Source organism: Drosophila sulfurigaster, chromosome 2L (assembly GCF_023558435.1).
Source record: "Drosophila sulfurigaster albostrigata strain 15112-1811.04 chromosome 2L, ASM2355843v2, whole genome shotgun sequence".
Classification (NCBI taxonomy): Eukaryota; Metazoa; Arthropoda; class Insecta; order Diptera; family Drosophilidae; genus Drosophila; species Drosophila sulfurigaster.
In genome coordinates this window covers 2,565,891-2,580,543 of record NC_084881.1, presented here as the reverse complement: position 1 = coordinate 2,580,543, position 14,653 = coordinate 2,565,891, and the positions used below count along the sequence as shown (strand labels likewise).

The following is a 14,653-nucleotide window of genomic DNA, read 5'->3' as shown; positions in this document are numbered from 1 at the left end:
CAAGTGCGATGTATCTCCAAGATAGATCTTAAGGATGCATTTTGGCAGATCGCATTGGAACCCCAATCTCGACTTAAAACTGCATTTTCAGTTACTAATCGTCCATTATATCAATTCAAACGAATGCCATTTGGATTGTGCAACGCACCTCAGACCATGTGTCGATTAATGGACCAAGTAATTCCATACCAGTTGAAATCTCAAGTTATGGTATATCTCGATGATTTACTGGTAATGTCTTCTAATTTCGAAGAGCATTTAGAGCATTTAGCGTTGGTTTCGGAGCGACTGCGAGAAGCAGGTCTCACAATTAATATCGAAAAGAGCCAATTTGGTTTGGTTAGAGTGGAATATCTAGGATATATAGTAGGTGAAGGTACTTTACAGGCTAATCCCAATAAGGTTCGCGCTGTACATGACTTCCCGGTCCCCAAAACACAGAGACAACGTAGAAGATTTCTTGGCATGACCGGTTGGTATCAACGTTTCGTTCCACAATACTCTGCGGTTGTTCATCCTCTAACTGACTTATTGCGTGGCAAAAGCTTAATTTGGAACACAAGCGCTCAAGAAGCATTTGAGCTTATAAAAAGTAAACTTTGCACAGCACCGTTATTGGTTCATGCGGACTATAAAAACCTTTTATCGTGCAATGCGATGCGTCCATTGACGGCATAGGTGCGGTATTAGCTCAGTGCGATGAAGAAGGTGTTGAACGGCCAATATCTTTTATGTCGAAGAAGCTCAATAAAGCTCAGAGAAATTATTCAGTGACCGAATTAGAATGCTTAGCTGTCGTTCTAGCCATACAACGGTTTCGAATGTATATAGAAGGACATCAGTTCAAAGTAGTTACCGATCACGCGAGTTTACGGTGGCTCATGAATCAAAAAGATTTGAGTGGTAGATTAGCGCGATGGGCTATTAAATTGCAAGGGTTTAACTTCACTATAGAACATAGAAAAGGTTCACAAAACGTCGTGGCAGATGCCCTGTCCCGTTCTTTGAAGACGCAGATATAAATGCCGTTGAAGTTGAAATCGTCCCTGAAATTAATTTAAATGCGGATGCTTTTCAGTCCTCAGACTACCAAGCCATGAAAGCAAGATATATTGCATTAAATTCACCGGATTATAGAATAGAAAACGGTTTCCTGTATCATCGTATCGACTTTTCTAATGGTCACCCGGACCATGATGAATCTAATTGAAATTAGTCGTTCCTCTTGAACTACGCACCAGTGTGATAGAAGCTGCACACAATCAACCATCTGCTTCACATTGTGGCGTTTCAAAATGTTTAGATCGGATTAGACAGAAATTCTTCTGGCCTCGCATGGTTACAGATGTACGCGATTACATTGGGAAATGTGATACTTGCAGGACCTGCAAATATCCAACTCACGTTCTCAAGCCACCAATGGGTCAGCAGATCGTTACTGAGAGACCTTTTCAAAGGTTATATTTGGATTTTATTGGACCCTTTCCAAGGTCGAAGCGAGGAAATATTGGCATTTTCATCATTTTAGACCACTTTTCAAAATTTACATTTTTAAAAGCGGTTAAAAGATTCACATCGCAGATAATCATCACTATATTAAGTGATATATTTAACTGCTTTGGTGTGCCGGAAGTTGTTGTCAGTGACAACGGCAGCCAATTCAAGGGTCATGACTTTTCTTCCTTCCTTAACCAATATGGAGTAGCACACACATTCACTGCAGCATATTCGCCTCAAGCTAATGCTGCCGAGCGAGTCAATAGAAGTATCAATGCTGCATTGCGATCATATTTACGATCAGATCAACGTGATTGGGATCAATATCTGATCGTATCAATTGTGCATTGCGCTCCCATCTTCATCAATCTATCGCCATGTCTCCTTATTTAGCAGTATTTGGACAGCAAATGATTTGCCATGCGCAGGATTATAAGCTGCTAGCGAACTTAGAATTGCTAAATGAAGGTGCTGCAAGATTAGACCGATTAGATGAAATTACAAAAATTCGTGCAAACATTAAGAAAACCTGGAGAAATCGTATAACACCAATCAAAATACGTATGATTTGCGTAGTAAAGTGCGTTCCTTTCAAATAGGGCAAGAAGTAGTCAAAAGAACCTTCAAGCTCAGCAATTTGGCCAATAATTTCAACGCCAAATTGGCGCCCGTAGGAGTAAAAGCCAGAATCAAAAGCAAGATCGGCAACTCGTTGTATCTTCTTGAAGATTTAGATGGGAAGGAGTTAGGCACTTTTCACGCAAAAGATATTTGGTAAACATCACCCTTTTTCAGCTTTGAGCGACAGTTTGCCACTGCCTTCAAACCTGTGGTGTGAGGGTGCAATTTAAATTTTAAATTTGCATTTGCAAATTCTGACTATTTAGCGATATGTAAACATATCCAGCTGACTAATATCGATTAATCGCATATTAGATGTCACTTAGTCGAGTTAGCAGCCCTTGACAGTAATTTACCATTCCACAAATAAATTACAGAGATTGATCGAATAGTTGAGATCAACTCTGTGTAAGCTCAATATGCGAATATCGAAGACCCATTAGAAAAAGAAGAAGAAGAAATTTTCCTTTTCCGTTTCTGGTACCAAGACGCGTGGACCATTTGGAAAATTGATGTATAAAATTTTATATATAAAAGTCAGCAATCCAGAGCTGAACATTGTATTAAAAGGAAAATTTTCTCCATCTGCATGGATATACCCACCAGAGTATTTGTTCCGATCATTTTAAGGTCTTTGCAAGTTAGCGCGGCGTGGGTTTATAAACGTTTAGAAAACGTTTAAACAGTTTGGCCACCGCCACCGCAAAGCTGCTGCTGGAGTTACAGTGGGCACATACATAAGCTGAAAAGCAAAGTAGATTGCCACTGTTCCTGCCGGTGCTGCCCAATTGGGCCGCACAAAAATAGTTAGCATTGGCTAACTGGAACACAACACAGCAAGCGAATTAGTGCCATAGCAGAGGATCGCCTCGATTCCTACCGGTGCTGCCCCATTGGGCCGCGCCAAAATTGTTAGCATCGGCTAACTTGGACTAATTCAAAAGGCAAAAGCAGTCGAGCAGAGGATCGACACGTTTCCTGCCGGTGCTGCCCCATAGGGCCGCGCCAAAATTGTTAGCATCGGCTAACGAAGACCCATGAGTTCAGAGGAGGGATAGAACATAGTGTTGCTTCTATGTTCTAAACAGTGATGCCCCATAGGAGCATCCCAAGTATTGTCGCCGTCTGTGAGGATTTTCCGCGGCTAATAGCCAATAACCTGTTTGCCGCAAATTAGTTTGAATAATTTAAAGTATTGATATTTGCATTATTGTTAAATTAAAATGATTGAATTAACGTAGCGTTCTTATTTTTGTAATATATATAGTTTTATAAGCACATGGTATGGTATGTAGCCGATATTCAATACTGTTAACATTATTCTAATTCTTTTTTGGAAGTTCACACAGCAAACATACATCATCTCATCATCAACATAAAACACGCACACACATCATTCATCATCAGGCCTGATCATCAGTGAGTTGTGTACATCTATACAAAAGTAAAAGTATGTGAGTACGGCTTGGCCGATAATTGAAAATATAATAATGTCGACAGTATAGGGTTTCACACATGCCATATTTGCCATTGTAGTATTGTATATATAGTTGTTTAGTATCGTAAATATTAAGAAAAGTTACAGGGTCTTGACCGCCCTTGAAAATGAGTCCAATTATAAAATCTTAACGTTATGAAGTTATCGAAAATGAATTAAAGTAAGCCTTTCGGGCACCTGAGTATAGTTGTGTGTGTCATAAATTAAACAATAAAAAAGGGTAAAGACCATAATGGGCTTTACAGGACGGGAGGGTATAGAAGAGGATCCATGACATCTAGGATCATCGACTTTTAGGCTTGTTCGTATGCCAATTCAGATTTTTGCCGTTTAAGATATCGATAAACTCTGCTTACCTCTTTTAATAATGTAACCTCAGCTCCTATAGATAACAAAAACCCACCCCATTTGCCCTGAGCAACAGTCGGCCCCCGTAAGCAGAGTACGTTATCATAGGCTGTGTATAATCGGTTTGTTACAGAGTTTCTGAGCAGGCAGACACACAGCGACGAGTTGGTTGGCTGAGGGAGACTCTTGACATCCCAGCCAGATAGATGAGGCATTCAAGCAAAGTACTAGATGTGTCGCTGTTGCTGCTCGTAAAGACGAGCAATGCTCCCAAAACTGGGCTGGACATCTGCTCAGTAAATTCTGCGATAGTATGTCGATGTAGAGCAAACAGTTTCACCAAAATATACGAGGCAGCATCTTTGACTTATTTATTTAAACACTGTAGACACTAAGTAGCTATTACTTATTCCTAAACCATTAATGTATTATTTTTTTTTAAGAATTGTCTCTATTCTCGATGAGAGCCATTTGCCGAGGCAAAAATATACATAGATATCGTGGTTTACACGTAATTGCTTTGTTTGTTTTTATTCTATATAGTATATTTTAAATGTAATGATATGTCGTTGTTCCAGTGTGCCCTGTTTCCCAAAACTCGGTTTGAATTCAACATACAATATTTGAAATGACACTTTATCCACAGTGTGGATTCCACACGTCAAATCCGAAAGAAAATCGCTTTTTTTCACATGCGTGAGAGATTTAAAAATATCGGACACAACCGATATTTATCGAGGTGAAATCGAAACGGAGCTCACCACAGCAAAAAATGGTTATAGAATTAAGCGCTGTTCCCAGATGCGCGAAATCAGGTTTTGTTTTACGCGCAGCTTCATATAAAAACGGCCGTGCAGTACTCCGATACTGGAATGGATATCAACTCAGCAGTTCCACATGCGGATAAATAGACAACCTACTGTTCCGCACTCATATCGGATAAGTGAAGAGGAGCATCTAGATGGAGTTTGAAAAATCAAAATAAAGTTTCTGAGGCATTTTCTCGTGAAGAGAAATAGCATTAATTAATATCGATACGACTCAAAATTTGTTTGTGCGATTTCGTGCATCTGGGAACAGCGCTTTAGGGCATATGTTTTGCAATTGAGCGACCACACTTAAAGTTTACCGATACTCATTTTTTTTGCTGTGGAAGAAGCAAAATGGGATTCGATCAAATGTATTAGTATTTCTCCAATAATTAATTTTGTATATTTTAACTCTGACGTTCGCAATGTTTGCTTTTATTGCATCGGATATTTTATTGTCTAGTCTAATCAACTCTGTCTTTCTGCCTTGTTTTTTTACTCGTAATACTCACATTTTACTCTCAATGGCAATTGATTGCTGACTGTTTCGCCCTCATCGTTAATAGCGCTGCATGCATAATTGCCGGCATAGTGTTTGGTGATCTTCTGAAGTACCAGGCTCTGATTGGAGCGTATGACGCGGGCTGAGGTATTATGCTCCAAGTGAATACCCTGAAAAGAACATGAGCAACACCAAGATATTGTAATTATAATATTTGTTATTAATTAAAATGCAAGAGCATCAAATTTGGAATTCTTGATTTGAGCCCACTAAGAAAATTGTGTTTATCTAAGTTAATCATCTAATTAAACAGGAATCTAGATGCGAAAATTAGTAAATGAATGTCAGTTTAATTACGAGCACAAAATTTATTCTATATGCTGCATATATCCATTAACTACACAAAGCTTAGCCTTGAAGGCGTTTGTCAACAGCGTCTCTCGCTCATTTGCTGCGCTGGTCGATGGCTTGGTTCACTCAGCACTCTTTGCTGATTGATTGTGGGGAACAGAGACTGCACTTGAGCGACGGCAAAATCAATGCCACAAATCCCAAAACTATTTTGCCCAAACGGCACACTACGGACCGCCTCTTGCCACATGCCGCACCTTTCGAACCAACATTCTTGGTGTGAATTGAAATGAGCAAATGTAGCGCAGAACTGTGCATCCTATGGCAGTGGCTGCAACTCTGGCAGATTTGGTGGCAAACACCACAGCGTATACGCAACTTGCCATGTTATTGACACTTAAACTGAAATGAATGGAAGTCAACCAAGCAGACAGCCTGCCTGTGTGTGTCCTGGACCCTGTTCTTAGTTCCTGCTTGCCTCCTCTCATTGGGCTTGAGTTCATATTTGTTAGCGTTAGAGCAGAGTGAATGAGAACGAGAACGTGAACGGGAACGAGAGAGCGGGCGAGTAAAGAGAAGCGTGTCAATTGGGAGCTCACTTCCAGCTGACTTGACGCGACCTACATTATGTAACCACAACAGTTTCCGCCATTGAGGATTCGATTGTACGTGACACTCGAAGTAAACATCATCGCCTTCCTTGATATCATCCGGTGTTAGCGTGGAGCCCAGACGCAGCGTAACCAGCGGGGGGATCTGCAAATTAATAGAGAATGTGTTAGTAAGCAGCGACTAAGTGATGAATAGCTGAATGGATAGTAGGTATGGTATATATGTAGGTATCAATAATAACAGTTTTATGTAAGTTCGATCGAGTCTTATCCATTAATTAATTAAAGTCTGTGAACTTGATCTATCAAACCGCAATGTACTGAATTTATAGACAATATTATTTCATTGGCCATTTGAAGCGTGAAGTTGAAACAGAAGCGTCACTTCAGCTGTCTTCACATTACCGCTGCAACTGAAAACCAAGTAGATCTACTTGGTGTAATAGTTGGTAGCAAATATGAGCAATTTGCTGTAACGACAGCACCATCAACAAAGAGTTATGACAACATCCTAATAGAAAGAGGTCAAGGATCGGGGACCAGCTGCTGCCGGCAATGGCAATAGCAATGTCGATGGCGCTGCTTGTGAACATGTGTTGCCGCTTAAGTCGTTTGAATCTGCTTAACGAGCCACAAACTTTGTGACAAACACGCAGCAAAGGCGACAGGCGCAGGCAGAGACAGAGCCACAGCCACAGCCACAGCAACAGCCCCAGTTACAGACACAGACACAGGCAACGCACAGGGTCGAAGGTTAGCCCGAATCACGCTAGCGAAGGACTCACGTGCCAACTTTAATATTGTTGAGTTATTGGTAGCCAAAGCCATACGACCAAACGGCGCCCGTCAAGAGTTAGAAGGCGAGGCCAAAAGTTTGCTTACTTTAGAATGGCCCAGCAAAGTTTATTCTCTCCGCGACGAGGTCCTCTTCTAGACCTGGCCTTAGTCTACATCGGCAGACTTGCTCGTTGATTCCTTCAATCAACCCCGTGGTTGCAAAGGTCCTGCAAAACTCTTTCACTTTCCGCGACGTTGTACTTCCGCACACATGTTGCACGTCATTTTTATACCCTTTGCAGAAACTTCGAGGAACGGGTGTGGTGCGCTTGTGAGTGTGATATTTCTGCATCTTCCCGTGAACTTTAATATTACTTATATATGTTTCACGTATAAAACATAAAGTTATAAAGTTCTTATAAAACATTTACATATGGATTCAAATCTTTATTGTGCAATTAAATGTTGCCTTAAAAGTGAATCATTTTAAGTATTTTTATAACAACTTGGCCATTATCATGAATCATCATTTTAGCTAAACAGACGCAATGCAATATATGATTATTTTCTTAATTTTACATATTGAAATAGAAGCTTTCCAGATCTTGTGTAGATCTATTCCTATTGATATAGACAAGAAACATAACATACATAGACAAGTTAGTTGGTTACAGGGTGTCTAATAAGCGACATACTTCGATTAAAGTATTCTTATTTATTGTGATTACCATTCGCCGAAGCCTTCTAAATCGTCTGAGATGTTAATGATTTTCATGCAAAATATTGAGACGCCCAAAAAAATAATTTAAGCTCTATCCACCAATTGTAAGGTTTTAATATCCGCTGTAGAAGAGTATTATAACTTTGTGCCTTCAAAAAGATTTTTTTTAGATTTTTGTCATGACCACCCCATTATATCGAAAAAGAATAGAATAGCAAACGTAGTTTTGAAGTTGGAGTCGATTTTAGTTACATACAATACTAACTAGAGTATTTATGATTTCAGAAAATATCGTGGCTGACAATCTGGTATATTTTTGTATTGTACCTTTACAATGTATTAGTATTTAGATATACCAAAAACATCCTTCTTTATCTTCTAGCATTCTAGCATTCGATATATTAAATTGGTATAATTTAAGAATAATATCGACAAGTTTTAATTTTATGAAAATTAGGCACCAGGTATCTTATTTTTATTTGGGAGTGCGAATTTTCTATAAAAATACTAGAAAATTAGGGTCAACCTAATACCAAAGAGGTTTGTAACAAAGGATTCCATCAAGTTTATCAAATAAAGTCGTCGTTGTTGTTATTATTGTTCTCCCTCTTTAAGTTATCATATTCAACTGGACTTGAAGTAGTAATCTTAGATGATTGGCTTGCCGCTATATATCATCTGGCTATAATCCCTGCTCTGCTCTGTCGTTCTCGTACTTTAAAAAAAAATATAAACTCCAATTGCGGCATTGAGGAAAATATCGCGATGCCTTCGTTCGCTCTTCTAAATGCCAGGCACGCACACAGCACAAGCGCCAATGTAGCCAGCCATAAACAACGAACAAAGGACGCAGCATAGAACACACTCACACACTCGTATACGTATACGAATACGGATTCGTATTCGTATTCGTATTCGTATGTGTGCTGGTGAGTGTTACTGCGCTCATGGGAATCTCTATGTCTGTGATTGCATTGCATGTTTTGTTGTCCTGTTTCCTTGTTTGCTGGGGCCGCATTATAAATTTTAAAACCGAGCGAGTGTCACATACTCGTACTACGCACAGAGCGTACAAACATAAAGAAAATTATATATACAAGCAACGCAACGCAACGCATTCCGAATGAAATGAATGCAGTCTTTACCCCTTACTGCCGCCTTGCCCCGCTGCTTTCATAAAGTATGGCAAATGGCCTTGCCAAATGTCGTGCCTAAGAAGCCAAAACGAAGTTGGCATAATAACTCAGGCATGATGCTGAACACAGATATCACATAGGAGCAACAAAAACAGGCACGAAAAGCCAACGCCAACGCAAACAACAACAACAACAACAAAATTAGCATCAGCAGCAATAAATGCGAAACGAGGCGAAGCATATTTGCCTGTGCGCTCAAATTAAGAATACGCTAAATTTTGTATGAAGGCAAAATAAGGCTTCCTCAGCTGTAATTGTTTTATTTTTATTTTTTATATTTATTGTTAAATTCAACTATGAAATGTCTACAATTGAACTGACTTAGCATATATCAAGAAAGTATAAAGTATTAAATAATATAAAAAAATAATATAAAAAAAGTAAAAACGAAAAGAGTGGTATTTAAATTAAAATTAATTTAAATTTGGTTTTTGGGATTTAAATAATGTTAATTATATTTATATTTAAGTATAATTTCTGAAGACAAAATCTATAGTCCAGTGTGCTATGTATACAGTGTGATACTCGCTTAGAATTTTTAACAAGAGTTAAAAAAATGCGGTATTATTCAAAAAATTGAAAACTGAACTGTATTTGTAATATCAATATACAATATAGTTCAAAAAAAGAATAAAATATGCAAGACTATCAAAGAAAGCAGCTAGGACCCGATCGCAGCAGCCATTATTTGCAAACAACATTATTTCTTAAATAAATCTTATCGCAACCAATTTTTCAGGAATAATAAAGACTGCAGCTTTTTTCTTAATGTACCAAAAATCGACTATAGCTTGTTATTCTATTATTTTCGATTAAAGTGGACGGAAGTGCTGTCTATATAGAGACATATATATTAGATATCTATCTCTTGTAGTATCTGAGAACCAGGTGTTTATACGAATGGACGGACATGGCTATATCGTGTCGTCTGTTGAAGCTAATAAAGAGTACATACATCTACTTTGGTAATTCGGTAATGTTTCCTTCTACTTCTACTTCTTCCGTGAATCAAGCAAATTTAATCTTTAGTTTTTAATGTTTTATATTAAAAAATCGACTTTATTGAAATAAAAATAATGTTTCTGCTGCGAGTCAAAAAGCTAACATGAATAAGTATGGTAAATCAACAGATAGCAAGAGATAGTAAATTAAATAACCTGCTGTGAAGTTAGAAGGCTGCAATTGATTTCTCAATAAGAGTAACAAATTAATAGGTATTATATGATAATACATGGTGAATTTGGTAAATAAGATAAAGTTAATTATATTCCACAATTCCAGTAACAAATTATATGTAAACTGTGTATTTGATTAGATATAAAGCCAAGTCCAATACTGTGTCATACTGTTAAACTTTCAATCGAAAATGGTTGGTACAATTCAAGAGTACTCTTTAATTGCTTACTTTAATTTTGTTTAGCACTCACTCTCACTTTTATCCACATGCATCGTATATTAAACGTGCTGGGTCTCTTACAGTCGACATCATTGCTAGTAGCTTTAGCTTATTTTTCATTAAAGCCAAACGTTTACCTGCTGTGCAAAACACCCACATTCATTTTCGTATATGTATGCATATATGTATGGATGTATGTGTTTTTTATGAATATTTTGTCGTACGTGTTGATCATAAAGTTTATTTACTCGAATGTGGAGTAAACGTCTCCGTGATGGCTACAAAACAAACAAATAAAAAACAATATTCAAAAATATAAAATATGATGCTAAAAAGTGTGTGTGATGCATAAAAAATATTATACATGCTTATTTTTTAACGAAATGTCTAATGAGAAAATGTTCTTCTTGATTCTTTACAGCTGGCTTGCGGTGTTGGGTAACAATTGCAGTTAGAATGTAGCATTGAACCAAGTAAATGATTTTACGTGATGTATCGATTGAGTATGTATGTATGTGTATACATATATTATTATGTATGCTCAGCCGAAATAATAAAATACTTTTACAGTGACAGCCAAAAGTACACATACGTATATCTAAGAGCCGAAGACAGAGCACTTGGCTCGCTACAAGTTCTCGACTCACGATTTAACTGGACTCTCGAATTTCAAGCTTTACGACATCCGCAGTGTTTTATGGCTGTTGACCCATTGCGAATATAATAAAGATTTTTATATACTGAATACCTTGGGACTACTTTAATCGATTTTCAAGACATACCCCATCAATCCAAATGCATACTATTATATTAATAGTATAGTGATCTTGTGTGTTGTATTTCTTTGGGGGTTATTTCCAGGTTAATAATAATGTATTCTATATTACTTCTCTAGGGCGATGTTCTGCTTGATGCAAAATGAAAATTCGATAAACACATTCTAGCTGTTGTGAATAAAGCCTTCGGTATGTTTGGATTCATTAAACGCTGGTTGAAAGAATATATCGCTTAAACTTAAACACGTAAATCTCATTGACTTGTCCTTATGTATGGATCTTTTGTCTGGAATTCCCAGAATTGAGTCAGTGCAGAAAAATTTTTTGATTTTTGCTGTTCGTTGTTTAAACTGATATCCTCAAATTACCGTAGTTAACTTTTATTACTAAACCTTCCTTCTCTTATTGACTGTAGGCAGAGTGTGGTTTTTTTTTCAGAGACTAATTAAAGGTGAAATAGATTCTTCGGAGCTATTAAGCCAAAATAGCTTTGCTCTTCCGGTGAGGATCACTAGGAATATTCCTTCTCTTTTCATTCCATGTATAACTTCTAACTATGCTTCCCATAACTTTTTTTGTATTTTGTGTGGGAATTACAATAATCCTTAAAACGTAATTTGCTCTAGTAAATTAAATCCTCAACTTAAAACGTTAATACTACTATATTTATCTAGTATTTAGCTATCTATGTATTTATATATAAATATATTTCTTTATCTATAAGCTTTATTAGTTTTACTTTGTAAGTTGTCCAAAGTCTTGAGTGTTCGCGGTTTCCGTTTAATCCATGCTATTCAAAATTTATTTTCCTCATACCATGCTGGACCACTTGATGCCGTTAGTACGTCAATGTCCAAATAAATATTATATATGTCATACTTTAATATTAGAATTTTACTACAAAAAAAACTCTTAACAGTCCATCATATAATGGAAACTCGCAGAAAGACTTGAGAATTGGCTGGGTTATGTAATTTACTAGGTACTTTCTGGTAGAATGTTTTCCATATTGAGAGTCCTACTTTGATACTGTTGTTTGGTTATTCCACTTTGGTAGCATGGGTTGCACACACAAAAGTCCTTCATTTAATTTAAGCGCCTTCCATACATTTTGTTAGCCCACATATTTCATTTGAGGGGGAAAACGGTATGAAAGAGCTGTGGTAGAGGTGGGTACTGAGGTATGGGGTTGTGAAGCGAAGGCAGAGACAGAGACAGAGGCAGAGGCAGTGGCAGAGGCAGAGGCGCAATGCTACCACGGCGGCTGCCTTCTGGCCCATGGCAAATTATTCACAATTTGTCATTTGTCTTTGATTTATTTGCATTTTAAAGGCTTTCAACGGCGACGTCGACATCGCCGACGTAATAAATTTAGCGAGCTGTCTACCTTTTGGTAGCTGTCGGCAATGCTTTCTTAGCTTCTCTTTTGCGATTCCATTTTTTTTTTCGTTGTTGTTATTGTTCTCTTTTTCAATGTTTTTATTTGTTAGTGTTATTGACGATGTTGTTGCTGTTGCTGTTGCTGTTACTGTATTTTTTATACTTATTTTTTATACTTAAACTCAATTTGTAATACTTACAAACGACATTCAATTTCCACATGGTCTCCAAATACAGGCCATTCACATTTGGATTTTCCGCACGGCATGTTATCGATTTACCATCGTCGTCTGTGGTGGGCACAAAGCTCAGTTCAGAGCGTGTTGAGTTCTTTGATATGTCGTCCTGAAAATGTTTCTGCATTAATTAAGTTTCGCCAGACTTGAGCCAATGCCAACACCCCCTTGGACCTCCGGCGCTATTCCCTCCTACGTTAGTGTGTTTTCTTTGTACTTTATGTATGTGTGAGTGAGTTTTCTGTTCTTTTTTTCGCAAATTTGTCGAAATATTTTATGTTTGCAATTTAAAATTTATTGCTGCATACTTTAGGTTTTATGTGACGTGTGTGGGTATTATAAATTTTAGAGCGCCAAGCAACACATAATTAGTTGTGATTTTGTAGTCGTTATTCTGACTCTTACTGTTGCCTTTGCTCTTGCTCGAACCGGCCATAAAATGTTCATTTTTAACAGTGTATCCCCCAAGCGACGAGACACTAACATTCTTTACCACCGCCGCCCTGTGTTTGCAACACATTCAGTTTGTCTGATGACGTCGATGGCGTTGTAGAATTTTGAGTGTGAACTTTAGACCTATTAAGTATTTAGTGTTTGTTGTTTTTTAGTGGAATCAAGGAGTGAATAAGCTGTCAGTTAGCGACCCATTCTAATGTTTTCCTTTTAAATAGTAATCAGATTATTGCCAAAATTTCCGTCTACTATTCGACAAATGTTTTGCATGTATTTTTATTGTAAAATATTAGCCTGAATGAGTTTCCGTAGAATGTCTTGCTATGGTACTTTATTGTTATACCGGCTCAACTTCTTAATAAATCTAAAAAGATAGAAAATCAATAAACTGAAATAATAATAAAACATTCCAAGTCTACATATGTTTTATAAAATAAAGTACAAAAATACAAAATTATTTCTTAAATTAACTTCTAATTGGATCACAGCGATCAAAAATACTGTAGTTGTTGTAAATGTACCAAGAATCGCGACTCTAGCTTTATACGCTATTTAGATCATCTGTTCTGTAACTCCTTCAATGATGCAGTTCTATGATTCAAGTGTTTACGACAAAACTGCATCACGCGAACAACTGTTTAAGGGTGCAAAAGTAAAAAAAATCTCAGGAGAGTGTCAAAGGGCATAGAAACAAATGAAGTTAAAATAAAATATGATACACTGAGGGCATTTACAAAGTGTAAGTTTATATAAATTGTATTTATTATTCATCAAATGACTCCGGTTTATTCCGGTTTACGTTGTAGTAAGCAATTTGCTTTGCAACGATCGTATTTCTATAAAAAGTGCTCAAATTGATCATCTTGACGATTTTTTTTAAACACTTATGACTTTTTTCCATTTTGGTTTATTTTGGGAATTGCAAAGCAATTTGAAATAATTTTAAACTTGCAAGTGAAATCACCAGCTGATTTCCTTTGATATCGCACTTTTTTCGATATATATACCCAAATATTCTCTATGATGCAGCTAAGTCTAAAAAGCGCATTAAAACTACGACTGATATATGATTTATTCGTATCACAGGGGGCGTGATTAATATCTAAACCAAACTTGTTCAGGGTGCAACAAAAACAAATGCTGTCGAAAAAAAATGATAGCACTATCTAGTTTTTCATGTTAACACACAGGCAGATAGACAGACAGACGATTATGTTTATATCGTCTCGGCTGTTGACGTTGATTAAAAATATATGCTTTATAGTGGCTGAGATACCTCTTTCTGGCTGTTAAATAAATTTGCTGGAGGCAGAAAGTTTTGATACCCTTTTACTCTATGTGTATGTATAAAAATATAAAATAAAACAAAATGGAAACAGATCTTTAATTTTTAACTAAACAACTAAACAATTATAAAATAAAATAATGAACATTACCAAATTATTAACTGATAACTTCAAAAGCTATATCCAAACTTGAAT

At 37.0% G+C, this 14,653-nt stretch overlaps 1 protein-coding gene across 1 annotated transcript in view; it reads right to left on the bottom strand.

Annotated features, from left to right (window-relative positions):
• LOC133850776 (neural cell adhesion molecule 1) overlaps positions 1-14,653 on the bottom strand; it is an 85,806-nt gene that overhangs the window by 19,380 nt on the left and 51,773 nt on the right. The window contains 3 exon segments of the mRNA XM_062286965.1: positions 5,286-5,445; positions 6,251-6,382; positions 12,688-12,828. Of these exon segments, the coding sequence (XP_062142949.1) occupies positions 5,286-5,445; positions 6,251-6,382; positions 12,688-12,828 (433 nt within the window).